General features: G+C 33.5%; 1 protein-coding gene across 1 annotated transcript in view; it reads right to left on the bottom strand.

Moving 5' to 3' along the window:
* inaE (inactivation no afterpotential E) overlaps window positions 1-14,226 on the bottom strand; it is a 91,204-nt gene extending 76,978 nt beyond the window's left edge. The window contains exon 1 of the mRNA XM_089233723.1: window positions 13,943-14,226. Within this exon, the coding sequence (XP_089089849.1) occupies window positions 13,943-14,037 (95 nt within the window). The 5' untranslated portion in view covers window positions 14,038-14,226. The remainder of the gene's footprint in view (window positions 1-13,942) is intronic.
* Window positions 14,227-14,665: the final 439 nt, after the last annotated feature.

Here is a 14,665-nt window from a genome sequence, read left to right as displayed (position 1 = left end):
GCCATTCTTTGAAGACTCGAGATACTGTTGTAAAGCCAAGAATGTTAGCGGCTTCGAAGATACTGGAACCGCTCCTCCTGGCACCCACAATCATTAAGCGTTCAACGTTAGTCAAGCCTCTTGTTTTCCAGATGAACAGGCAAATTGCAACGTTAACTGGTGCTTCTGACCAGGAGAAAACTTTTTATTGGCAAATCCGGTTTATTACGTTAGCGCACGTGCTGCGCGCACGAGTTGAAGGTAGAATGAGGGGTGTTCCTAATTTTTTGACCACTGAGTGTATACTCTCTAAGGAGTTGTGTCAATATCTAAAGAATTGACGAACCCGAAGGGATTCAGTGAATGAATAGAAGCTATCTGTATAAGAGAAAGAGAGCGTATTTGGTGTAAAGAAAATACGATGCGATTTTGAGCCTCTCTGAGTCTAATTACGTCCCAGAGGGAAGGGAAGGGCTAAGAATGGGAATCTTGCTTCTTAAAATACAACAGGACATATCACTAGTGACGTCAATTATGGGTGGAGTATGGCGTCATCTAAGCACAGCTATAGATATAAAAATCTTCTGATTCCTGATTTGGTAGTTTCCACCACACCCACGAAATTCCTGCATGACCTTCTTTAGCTCTTATTAGGTATGTATTCTTGATCAGCAGCTTATTGTTTCGGTATTAAGTCTGTATTATAATGATTCGTGAATTCTCGAGACACTTTTGAAGTCGAAATATAGAATCCATATAATATAGAATTGTCTTTGGATACTATATTATTATTAGTGAATCAGCAATTTTGAACTGAAATTTTGCAATAAATCTTCAAGATATCTCTCCGTTCACGGCAATATAGATTAGATAGGTATATAAAGTGTCATATCCTTATACATTCTTTATATTTTGAACCGTTGGTGATGGAAACATGCATGTACTTTTATTTAGAAAAGCATCTAAATAACGAGCTCGTTTTAGATACGTAATTTTTTCTACTAGGAGTTGTATCTGTACTGAGATATAAAAGTTAATTTTTTTACATGGGTCCCTTGTGTTCTCCAATTTCCAACGGTAAAGTTGCCTTGTCTCTTCTGAGCCCCCAAAAAATCCATGTTTCCAAGTTCAATATTCACTGAGATATTTGAATTCAGAAATTGCTGGCAATGAGAGAAAAACAGCATCTGACGCGTAGAATGATCTTGTGCGGTTTTTTTCGCAATTTTCAGTGATTTTTGAGTTCAAATATCTCAGCGAATACAGCACTTAGAAACATGGAATGTTTTTGTCGGGCTCAGGAAAAACAGTGCAATAACTTTTTAATCAACAGTTAGAGGACAAGGATACAGTATAAAAAAATAACACAGTACATATACGACCTCAATTGAAAGAAATGATATATCTAAAATAGGCACGTTATGTGGCTACTTTTTAATTGAAAATATGTTTCTATCACCAACGGTTGAAAAACCCTGTATATGAATTATACAGTCGACGCTCATTATAACGATTCCCTCCCCCCCACCATCGTTCTACGGTAAACAGACCTTACATTGGAAGGTCGTAATATCGGAAGGAAAACATATAGCACAGTCGTTATAAGAAAACATTTGTCACTTTTCCTTCTGGTCGTTGTAATGGAATTGTCACTTCGCTATAACGTGGGATCGACTGTACTAAGTGTCACTAGACTACGAAGTAAAATATCAGATTTACTCTGATACTTTTAAATGATGAAGTTCAAGTTTATCCATTTTCCTCGTATTAAGAGCTGAAAACAAAATACCACTAACAGTAAATAGAAAATGAAATATTAAAGATTTGTTTTTATTCGTTATTTATATTGATGAATATTATTGAATAATTTTTCATATAATATGGCATAATCCTTACCATTTGGAGTTCTTGTTTTAACAGTAATTTTAGCAAATTTTTTCATGAGTCGAGTTAAAAAAAAAAAATGCATAATGATAAAAATTCAAATTCTTTAAAATAAAATTTTGATTCTTATAACACAAGGTTACAAACACTTTTCTTTCAAAGGTAAAAAATTTCGCTTACTATATTACACCAATATCAAAATCTCCCAAGCATACTCTAATGAGATTTGACAACGAGAGCTTTTTCCCTTCCAAAAAATAAACGAACAATCTATGTAAAATTTTATTTCAAAATCAGCATTTTATTTTTTGTCGGAGTTACGTTTTCTAAGCTAGATAAGCTTGTTCTAAGAAGCTATTAGGTTCATGAGATTGTGTAGAACGAACAAAGAACGGATTATTTTGGCTAAATGTATTTAAAGAGTACACCGCAGATTAGTTTGACTTTTTTTGAAATTTTTTTTCGAAAATAAGATTCTTGTTACACTAATTCCGCTGAAGTTCCGCGATTGGTGAGACAAACATCTAACGCTTAAGTCGGGGTGCAATTTTGCATACAGATGTACTAAATACTGGTTAATTGGGAACTAAAAACACCAGGCTTTTCGAAAAAATTGCAATTAAAAAATGCAGGTTATCCTACATATATTCAAAACATTATCATTAAAATTTTTGAACTACTTTAAAATACACTTTGTACGTACGAATGTCTTATGTAGTGCGTTATTTGATAGCACTTTGGTTAATCGAAATAAAGTGGGCTTCTTGTGTTAAAGAAATTTAGCTTTGTTATTAGTTTTTGTTTCTTTGCATAACGTCATGTAAACAAACTTCCACGAATGTCGAAATTAATTGGATTGTCAATAAATATTAAATATTTTAAACTAACTTTTTCAAGACATGCAATAACATTTGATCCAACGTATCAAATAGTGACCAAACACCCTTTAAAAATTCAAGCTGTCGCCCAAGCCTTGATTCCAAATGGTTTTAAAGCCCAAGTTGATGTTCAAAATGTCTGGCAAAGTTTGCATCTTCGGCTACTTCCTCCATCTTAAAAATCAGCTCTGCTTGGCTACATGTGGTATTCCGATTGAATAAACAATATATATTCCCCCTTTATTATCACATCATGATTAAAATGTTGTTTTCATCTCAGATATACAAAGTTGTATATTCCCATATAAGCTTACAGACTATGTTGAATTCAAGAACCCATCATTTCTCACAGAAAATATAGCTTAACTCCAAAATTGTGCAAATCGGAGAATATGAGTGTATATCTTTTCTTTTTTTTTAGAATTTGAATCCAACAGTGAAAATATTGGCTTTGATAGGTCCGATCCAGTATGATTGATTCATAATAGATATCGTCTCAATTGCTTGAAAGACATTCAATAGTTTCTCGACTCTGGTGTTTGTAAGGTTTCCTATATTCAGAAGAAAATGCACGGGAGTACTTTTCAGCAGTGTTGTCGGTTCTTTTGTTTGTAACTGCGGCTAAGAAGGGCACCCACCACATTACTGTTTTCAAAAGGTCACGAGGAGTCTCTCTCACTTGGCCAGAAGATAATAATATTTTTATTTTATTTTTTCTGCGTGTATGCATTATGTGTGAAGCGCATCTTTCTTTAGTTTTCACTTCCTTGTGGAGGGTAAATAAAAATTTCGTTATTTTTGTGAAATCGATAACAGTGCGAGTCGGGCTTTATTCTGTCGCTGCCATATGGATAACAAACATTCGAAAGAACGGATGCTAGCTGCCATACACCGACGACGTTGAGATTTCCTCTGTTTTGATATGTGGCAGTCAACGGAACGAAATGCCAAAGGTTCAGATATTTCTAAAGCGTGGACCGGACAAAAAAATAAATAATAATATGAAGTAAACAAAGATGAGAGAAAAATAATTCGAAGTATGCTATGCCACAAACTTTGATGCAGAGAATAGATGCTTAAGATTTTCTCCGTATTGATTACTCAGCTTTTCTAAAATTTGCAGAACTCTGTGTCCATTACGGAAATTACGAAAATGGCATTAAGGAATTTTTTTGGAAAGTTAATAAATAAGAGGTTTTACTTTGTGTCTTTTAGGTGATGCCATTTCACTCAATGAAATGGAACTCAAAAATAAAAGTTATATTTAAACTGAAAACGATAAATTTTCACTCAATCGTATACATTTCAAGAAACACAATTAAAACTAACCAGATAAAAACTTGATGTATAGCTAAAAAAGTAACCTTTGCAATATTTCACTTGAATGAAGTCGCTATCGAATACTAAAATCATCAAATTAATATAATCATGAAATAAATATTTTGATATTATTGCCAGTTTTCTGACAGTCTGATAATATATAAACGAATATGAAATTTAATTATCTAATGTCTATAACTACACGTTTCATTTCTAATGGAGCTGCGTCCTTTTTCGTCTCAGTTCAAGAATCCAAAACCCAAAAACTTTTGTGGGGCCCTTGAGCCTTAATTTAATATATTTGGGGGGGGGGGGAATCTCTATCATGAAAATTAATATTATACTTGGAACGTAAAAAAGGCTTAAAAATGCCCATACAAGCACATGCATACGCACAAACTAGAACAAAAAATTAATGGATATTCAGAATAAAGAATTTACCGAAATAATTACTTTTAAAAAAACCAACTCAAACCAATGGTTCAAATTCAATCATTAAGTTTTTGTTGATATTATAAATATTTTTCCAATTAATTCTATATTTAAAATACCCATTTGACAGTGTTTAATTAAATTTTACATTTCTTGATTTGATCAGAGTATCATCATGATTCTTTTTATATTAGCGTAATTCATAGCCAGTACTTTCAATTCACTGTACCATAAAACGTGGGTGAGAATTTTCATGTATGGAAAATTCAAATTATGTGCCCCAAAATAATCCCAGAAAATTTTTTCGTCAATTTCTGGTCTTTTACGCTTGATTAACCCTTTAAGCGGCGTAACAGAAATCATCAAACCCCTATGAAATGCCATATCTTTTTAAATGAAGTAGGCTTTCTTCCGATTTTCAGCAGGTTAAGGGAGATAGGAAAAGCTGTTCTATTGAGAAATCAGCTTTAGAAAATATCTGATCTTGTAAATGCTAAAATAAGAGGCTTTTAAAGGGCGAGATAGTTCGTCATTGCCACTTAGAGGGTTAAATATATACCGACACATTCATATGATATTCGAAATTTTATTTGGTAAGCTTTACGCAGAAAAAAAAGCAAATCAAAACATTCTGCTCAATCTTTGTTACGTTGGTATTACTTCTACTGTTTGCTCCATTGTCAGTTTATGTTGACAACGTGTGTGGTTCTCGAGCTATTATGGTTGTAAGAGAAGATTTTAAGCGTTTTTCTTTCCTTTGTTGACCAAATTAAGATTATCACGAATTTTCATTAATTGATAGAATTTTGTTTGATTGTGGGGTGAGTATATTGTGACATGAGTTTTTGCACTGAAATAGCATTACACCAGCCTAACTGTGGTAGGAACTTTCGTAGTTTTTCAAGTGCAGGAAAAAATAAATTCTGGAAAAATTTTGTTGGGCAAGTGATAGAACATAATGCAAAGTTTATAATGAAGACGGAGTTCCTAATCAGGTTTTGGAACAAAACTTGAAAATGAATTTTTTTCTCAGAATACGAAGATTGCTGCTGTAGAATTGAAAAACATTGTTAGAGGGATAACGTCCTCCAAACAAGATAGAAGAAGATGCACGAGAGACATTTAAACAGGATGAATTTAGAATTTTTAGAATTTTTTCCAATAATGTTTTTTCACTTTTTTTTTCTTTTCTACTCTAGTCCAAATCATCATTCTATGTTTAAAATGCAGAATACTTGTTTACGCTGCAAATGCCATTTGGAAATTTTTAATGCTAATTACTTGCGTTTTGTAAGGTTATTTGACGTTTATTTTTGTTGTGTTAAGAAAAGGTTTTCCAAAAATAAATACTACATGATTTTTGAAGTTTGAAATCTTCTCTTGTTTGCGATTTGTGCTTTTAAATAATGTGATTTTTGCTATGACTTTTAAAGCCAAGGCAATCATCACCACAAACGGGGCGAGTATTGCCACCAATGATTTTTACTTCAACATATACAGATATTTATTGAAATTTCAAATTATAAGAAACAATTGTACGCTAAATGACAAAGATTATTGCATTTGCTATAAGTGGAAGGGCATAGCTACTAAAGCAAAATACGCGAAATTTTCTCAATTCTGACCCCATCTGACCGTAAATCCTTCGTGCCTTTACCACTAACGAAAGGGTTGTAAAGCCGAATGTTTCCAATATAGGCTACTGAATGATTAAATGTAATATCATTCATTTATTAGATTCCAAGGAAAGCACCATCAGAGCTCTGTGGTTAGATCACTGGCCTTCTAAACCAGGGGCCGTGTGTTCGATCCTCCCTAGTGGTGGCTGCCACATCGCATTTTTTAAAAAATTTTATTGGTGAATGATGACAGAGCCTGGGTGTGATATACGGTTTGATCCTAAATGCATACTTCTACATAACTGCAAAGGGTTCTTTAACCCATTTTTGACCTCTTCTCAAATTCATGACCAAATTGCAATTTTTTTTATATATGATCACTGATTACTTAAATAACATATTTGAGAAGTTTAAAAAAATTGGCTATTAATTTAGCATGCTTTTCTTTGTAGTTAACATAAATTTACAATTATTATAAATTAATTAACTTAATTTAATTAAAATAATTAGTGATTATTATATTGGAAAACCTCATGGTATCACACGTGACAAAAAAAAAGCTCAAGAAAAAGACTTTTTTTACTTTTTTATATTTTTAAAAAATTTATTTCTGTTCATGGTCATGTAAAAAAAAATTCCAGATCGAAAATAAGGATAAAATTTCCAAAAATTTTATTTTTTAAAAGCCATAAAAAATTAAATTTCCTTGTAAGAAAAATTTAAAAAATACTATGGCACTCATTGAACCTTTTAATTTCTGGAAATGTTAGTTTCATGCAAAAATTTGAATAAAAATTAATTGAATTTTTTTTTTAATAAAGCGTTGCGCAAATGTAACGCCAGTCAAAAATGGGGTTCATTACTGTAGCTAGTTTGAAGATAAATATTCAATATCGCCTTGTGCACATAAGGTGAGTTCATATTCTTTCCATTTTACATTTTGAATTTACTGATAGGTGCCCCAATTAACGAAAACAACTCTGTGTTTGTTGCAGAGCATGTGTAGCTGTGATTTCGCTGATTTGTAAAAATGTTTTGTTAAAATTTCTTCCTTTTTTATCTTGAAGTTTGCAATCCAAATATTTTTCTTAATATACTTTGAATCACGAAGAAGGTATAAACATTTGGAAAATAATATTACTTCAATACATTTATTTATTTAGAATACAAACCTGTGAAAGGCCAAAGGGCTCTGACTTCACTAGGTGCACAATACAAAAAATCGATAGAAATGGAAAGAAAAAGCACGGATATCAGTAAAAACAATTAATTGATCAGACACACAAACATTTGTTTTTATGTGCGGTTTTTGAGGCTTTGCTTCAATAAGGTCTTGTATATGCACTACAATTCAAAATAGATTTTGGTAAATTATTTTTCTGGCTTTTTTAATGCGTGCCATTAACTATGAAAAAAAAAAAAATCAGTTCGAAAAAAAAAAATTGAGCATTTATACAAATACAAATACAACGCCACAACAGGCAAAATGCCCAACGAGGTGGCTGATTTAAGGGTTAAAACGTAAAAGGATAGTATTAACTGTAAAACTATTCCTGCTGTCGAGCGTCGATGAAGACTAAAGATATTTAACTATTTATGTGTAAGTAGCTCCTCATCGCACGCAAAAACGCTTGAGCCACTTGAGAATAAGCACATAGCCTCCGACCACATGTGTATATTTATATAAGTTACTGCCAAAGCCAGAAATCAGCCAGTTAATGGATTGGCCTATTTCGTTGTAAATTGACCCGGCCAATGTCCGAATTTCGGGCTTTGGCCAGCCATTTCGCGAAGTAGCTGGAGATCCCTGGCCAAAGTCCGGAAAAAAAGGCATCATTAAAAAAAGGCATTTGGCGTATTTTTTTGTGATAATTATGTTCACATTAGCTACGGCGATCTATCGCAGTCACAATGGGTGACAATTTTTTTTTTCTTCAAAATTTTACAGAAAAACCTTTTTTTCGCTCCCCCTCGTCACATGGAGACAATTCAATACAGCTGCTATATATAGCCATGTATCACACGATAGCGATGAAAAAAAATTTATTTGGTGCTACCAGACCGTGTTGAATAAGAACATCGAACATTGGCCAGGGATGTCCAGTTACTTCCTGAATTGGCCGGACAAAGTCGAAATCCTTTCTGCAAATTGGACTTTGGCCAAAACTCTCGGCCATTTCACAAATTGGCCGCACTTCGGGCTTCGGCAGTAACATGTATACAGTAAATATCAGCTTTTTTCCGTTATACAGTGTTTCTCAAATGTTTTGAAACCACAGCCCGGTAAATTACAGAATACAGATGTTGAAAAAACAATTTTTCGTTCGGTGGGCATATTTCACCTTTTTTACATATTATTAGTCGACATATATCCCATGCTGATCGTCAAAAAATTCATATTAATTGATACAAAATTTGTTAGTTCAACTATTAATTGTTTAATCGTATCTACAATGATAATTGGACAAATGGGTCTTCATTGTAAGTCATCAGCTGAGAGCAGAAAGATGTTAACTTATCGATTAAACACTTAATGTCACTTGCACGCGATGGATAGTCAAACTCGGTTATAACGACCTTGGTTTTAACGACATCTCGGATAAAACGTCAATTATCGGTGGTTCCGACTGATCCCCCATATATAATAATGTTACATGAACCTTGCTTATAACATCGACAAAAAAAACGACCTCAGATATAATGACACTTTTATGGTTTTTCCCCAATAAATTAATGGAATTAGAGCTCAGCACATTGAGAGATGTTCGTCTGTTCTTCCACTGATATACAAATACAACGCCACAACAGGCAAATTGCCCAACGAGGTGGCTGACTTAAGAACATCATGGATCCCCGAGCCATTTTTTGGAGGCCCTACCTACTACTGCTACACCACACATGCACCCCCCAACGAATCGGTACATGCGGGAATGTGCGTGTACGTGTAGTGCAACCTGACGTAAAGTTTGTTTCTGTGTAATACTTGTTATGTGTAGTGCTGTCATCTGCACCCAGTTTTTCTAACTATGAGTGAAGTGTTATGGTTGAATGATTTACCGTTGTAGGGCTGTTGCTCTCTGTGGCGAGACTTTTTAACGGGGAGATCGGCTCGCATTTGCGCCTTGAAGTTGGGAACCACAGAAAACCAACTTCAGCCGACCACCACTGTGGGGTTCGAACCCGGATCCTCGCATCACGAGTCCGGCACTATAACCACTCGACCACCACAGCGGCAAAGTGTATTTTTCTGTAGGTGGGTGGGTTTGAACCCATGTACCCATGTACCCTGAACCCTTCCCATCTGTAACTCCGCATCTTACCAACCCACCACAACAGAACTTGTCTGACGATAAAAAATTTTTTTACATATTCGGCAGTTCGACTTGGTGATTCGTATAACCCGTATACGGGAATTCCTGCACTTTTCCGTAATTTTGCCATAAATTTTTATAAATGTGTCGTTTTTCAATTAAGAGCTTACCTTTACTAAAATCAGGCATGGAGATGATTTGCATAATTCATCAATTATATTTTATATGACTGTAAATACTATATAAATATTCATCTCGCATATTTGTCATGTTTTTTTGTCCATTTTTTTTCTTTTTTTTGTGAAATTTGCATGATTTACAAACTATTTCACATAATGATCACAATATGATCATAAATATTCCTCTCCCACATTTGCCAAGTTTTTTCTCTTTCTCACGAAATACGTTTTAGCAGACTTGCTGTTGCAATTTATTACCCATCAAGGGTTATTTATACGCAATAACTAGCAATTTTGTCGACAATTTATAAAATTTCATTTTCTGTATTTTTCTCGCTAAAATATGGTTACACTAATTATAATGAAATAACAATTTCATGTACAGTATTTGATTACATCTAATTATTTTTTTGATACCTAAATGGTCTTGAAAACATCAACCTCGGTTGTAACGACACTTCGGCTCAAAATTTCGTAGAATTTTCGATGTCGTTGTAACCGAGTTTGTATTTATAATTATACGAAATGTGTAACTTGGTACATCTATTAACCCTTTCCGTGGCATGATAGAAATCAGTAAGCCTACTTTATAATGCTATATCTCTTTTAATGAAGATTTTTCAGCAGGTGCAAACTAAGGAGTATTGGAAATAGTGTTCCATCGAGAAATAAACTTGTAACAAAGTTGAGCTGATTTTAACCCTTTCAGCGGCATAGCAGAGATGACTAAACTCCCTCCCCTTATATAAAACGTCAAATTTTTTCTAGTTAAGTAAGCTTCTTTCAATTTTCAGCAGGTGCAAAGTAAGAGGTATATCGTCAATGTCGCTTAGAAGGTTAATGAATAATTAGTAACAAAGTAAATTGAAAAAAGTTTAGGTCAAAGCAAAAAGACGTAAAAACTAGAAACTTTGTTACATTCAGGAAAGAGAGATGAGTATTCTTTCTTTGCCAGAAACATCCATATTCAACCCTTCGTTTATATCTTTTGCGTTCATTGATTAAACCAGTGCAGTACAGGAAACCAGTACAATTACAGGAGTAACCTCGTCATAACGGAAAGTTCCAAAGTTTAATAATAATAAAGAATGCTCTTTTTTTTTTTATCTGAAGAGATATATAAATTTCCAATTAATTAAACATTGATAGTTGTATTTCATTGAGTAAACATGGGTCCAAGGGCTTTTAAATTTTATTTTTCAATATGTAGAGCGATCCGCAAATGAAAATGTGTGTGTAAAATGCGTTGCACCTCCGTTAGTAATAAACTGAAGAAATAAGCAGTAAATAAACTCAGCAGAAAATAAATTATTTTTCATACCAATCAATGAATGTAAACAATCAACATGAATCCGGACCTTCTTGCTCTGGAGATTAATGTAGTGTATATGTACGTACATATTTTTTCAATTCTACCCTATGTTAAAGACTTTTTTATTTGATATATTTTAACCCTTTTTTTATAGCTAACTACAGTAATACCCCGATGTTACGCGATAGGTCAGATCGATGACAACCGCGGAAGTTGAATTCGCATTAGTTGAGGTAAAGTTTATAATAAGAAAATACATATAAATATTAGTTAATTAGTACTAAATTTTCAGAACACCTTTTTCTTTTTTTTACTATGACTGTAATGCTATGGTACTCTTCTATGGCTTCATAAAATGTAACTTCTGTTGTGACTGCAATCTGGTAGGGTAAAAAAGACTATTTCATTGAAATCCGTGCAAATGAAAATTACGTATTATACGCTCACCTTGGCCTATCGAAAGAAAGAAGCTGCTTGTGTTTGGAGGTGCTAGAAACAACTTAGTCATGAACTGAAATTAATCAAAGTTATACACACCAGGGGAATTGTCATCAAAAGAGCATCACACTAACAAAATTTCTTTTAAACTGGGCGTCGGACTTCAGGTATATAATTGTGATCTTTGTAAAAATGGCAGATACCAAACAAACTTTGAAATTCCGTTTTTGGCAAATTATTCATCTTTATACACTTTTGCCTTCCAAAAATCGGTGTAGTCTCATCACATATCACGTTCCGATGGAATAAAACAATTATTTACTTGATTATCATTTATTAATCTCAACTATCTCAGCAATAATCCCGTGATTATGATTGAATTTCATAAATGTGCATGTTCCACAGAAAATTACGTAAATCCGAAATTACGTATCTCAGGTAGCTAAATCGGGGTATATAAGAATTATTTGTTATAAACAGGACTTTCGTTAAAACGGACAACCTATAGCCCCCAATACTCCGTTATAATGAGATTCTATTATATTTTTAATAATTTCGTCATTTGAAAAGAGGGAAAAAAGATTTTTTTTCTGAATGATAAAAAAACTATTTTGTCTTCTTCCGCATCTTACTATTACCTTAAGGATAATTACTATTACCTTAAGTGATATAAGAGAGGAAGCTTATACGCATTTCTTCTAACTACATTAAGGCGAGTTAAGTCGTAAGACAAAGTTCATAAATTGCGAAACTTGAATTGATGTTTTCAAACTCCAAAACTGAAAGATGTCCCTTGTTTCTTATTCAAGATGAGAATGGCAATGAATTCGAGGTGAACCTCCCACCGCCAAATATGACTGATTTCATAAACCCAGCGGTTGAGGAAAAACACCGTTCTAATAATTTTACCATATGCATAGAAAAAAAAATTATCGTTTCAAAATAGAATTTTCTTATTATACGAATGATATTTATATTCGTTCTAATTTCTGCACTGATAAGAACTAATTACTATCATTTAGATTTCAATCACTGGTAGAAAAATTATGCTAATTATGAACTAGTAATTAGTACGAGTTAAAAAATGCCGTTCTTTAAATAAAAGAAATGTAAATGAGATCTTTTCATTAAATACTATTCTCAGGGAAAAAAAGATTTTTTCAATCTCGTCAGTAGGTTTGAAAAAATACGTGCGTATACTTTTATACATCGTCAGTAGGATGTAAGTGAGTTTATATACGTAGTTTTGGTTCTCTTTTCAAACAATGTTTTGTTTTTATGCGACATACTAACAGATAACCACATCTTTTTACTCACGGTTATGACCGATTTTCATATTGAGACTTTTCTTCGCTATTTCCATTCATTCAAAGAACCGTCCTGTCAGAAGTAAACTACGTCGTACATTGTTATTATTTTAATAACCATCGGCTATTCATTCATTCAGAGAAAACGTTTGCTAAAGAGGAAATGTTATTAAACATTGAACACATTTGTTTTCGAATAATCTTTTTTTTTTATCAGTTTGTGCATGCTAACGATCAATAAACGTTAATTTACTCGTTTATATAGTTCTTGAATAAGTGATTTTCATGCAATTTATTAAACATTAAAAGAAATGTTCTGAAGAACCAATCATTCCAATCAGAAATATCTTGTGTCAGTTTATGACTAAACACAGATCACCCATTTCTTTCTCGTCTTATGTAAGTTTATGTAAATCAATAACAAATTTCGAAGATAAATATTTAACCCTCTATGGTTTTTACTCCCATAAAAACGTGTTAAGAGAAATTATTAGTCTTTTACAAAAACGGATGTAAATTGATGGTGTTAGCATATTTTTAATTGAAACAATACATAAACACAGCAGCATAGCAGCATAATACGTTTTAGTGGATTCTTTAATTAGCTAAAATAGTTAATTATAAGAGTAAATTATGTCGTTATACTTTATTTTACTATTATCTTTAAACAGATGAAATCTTGCTTAGCAAAGTTGAATAGTTTTCATCTTGAATTTCATTTCCGATTCCCTTAATTTTTGATGCGATTTTATAAATCTCTAAACGCTTAAAATTTCATTAGCTCTCAATTCTAATTAAAAAAAGTATTTTACTTATATAGCCATATTTTTACTGAAATGACACTATAATATACTTCCTGAAATTCCAAAAAAATTAATTAATAAAATAAATAAAAATAAATTGTAATAGTGGGTTTTTCCATCATGTATTTACCATGTATATTCATATATACACTGGACCATAGAGGGTTAAGTATTTTAGCGATTTAAATTGTGTATTGCAGCTTATCCCTTAGTAAAAGTCTAGCGGGAAGTAAATGTCATGAAACACTGATTAAACTCTATGTGTATCTATATAATATACGATACACACATAAGAAGACCACTCTTTAAACAAACGTCATTCGCGTAGGAGCTTTCCCGGGAGTCCATTCCTGTTGTATATGGGATCGGGAATGTACTGAACTTACTGTATTTACCATTCCTCACACATCTGTACGGAGGCGTTAAGAGAACGTGACTAGTTTTTATTAAATTTAATTTTTGTTAATCGTTTGCACTTACCATGCTGTATGTAGCATCAGGAGAATGATGGCCGGGACAACGAAATCGTCGGATCCGACCGACCATCGGCGCTTGAAAACCACGATGCCCGGCATGGCTTGGGTCAGCCAGGGGATCTTGTGAAGAGCTGCTGCTGCTGTAGAGCTGCTTCTTCTCTTTGCCTGATCATGGAGGGAAACTGGCAAAGTTGATTTTCCTGGACAACAAGCGGATCGTTTCGCATCAAGCTTTTCCCCCCAACTCACTAACACCACACCGGCCAACTAACCAACCAACCTACACACAACCGACCGAGGCTGAGTCGAGCTATATATCTCTCTCTCCTACAAGGTTGCCATGCGAAGAAAATCATTTTTCGGCGCCAACAATTCACGATCAAGAGCGCGGAATTTTCCTTCGACCTTATTCTAGGATTCTTTCAGCGCCAATATCGACGACGTTACTTCTCAGAGAGAGAGAAAGAGATGATAACAACAGCATCAGCGGCGCTGGACTATTATCATTATTATCCGAAATAATAACAAACAAAAAATGGTTATAATACGGGAAAACAATTACTGAAGGTCTTGCTTTTTTTTATCATTATTCTCAGTACCTACTGTGGGAATCCGCAACATTTGTCTCAGTGATAAAGGTTGTCGTTTTTCTTATCGCTGCATTTCTCACCTCAAGCTAAAACTAAACTTTTCCTCTAGTTATTTATTAGATGGTTCGTACAGTCTT

This window comes from Pholcus phalangioides, unplaced genomic scaffold (genome assembly GCF_987345545.1).
Source record: "Pholcus phalangioides strain wild (caught in Gottingen) unplaced genomic scaffold, Ppha-v1.0 ptg000007l_1, whole genome shotgun sequence".
Taxonomy (NCBI): domain Eukaryota; kingdom Metazoa; phylum Arthropoda; class Arachnida; order Araneae; family Pholcidae; genus Pholcus; species Pholcus phalangioides.
This window is presented reverse-complemented; position numbering and strand designations above follow the sequence as displayed.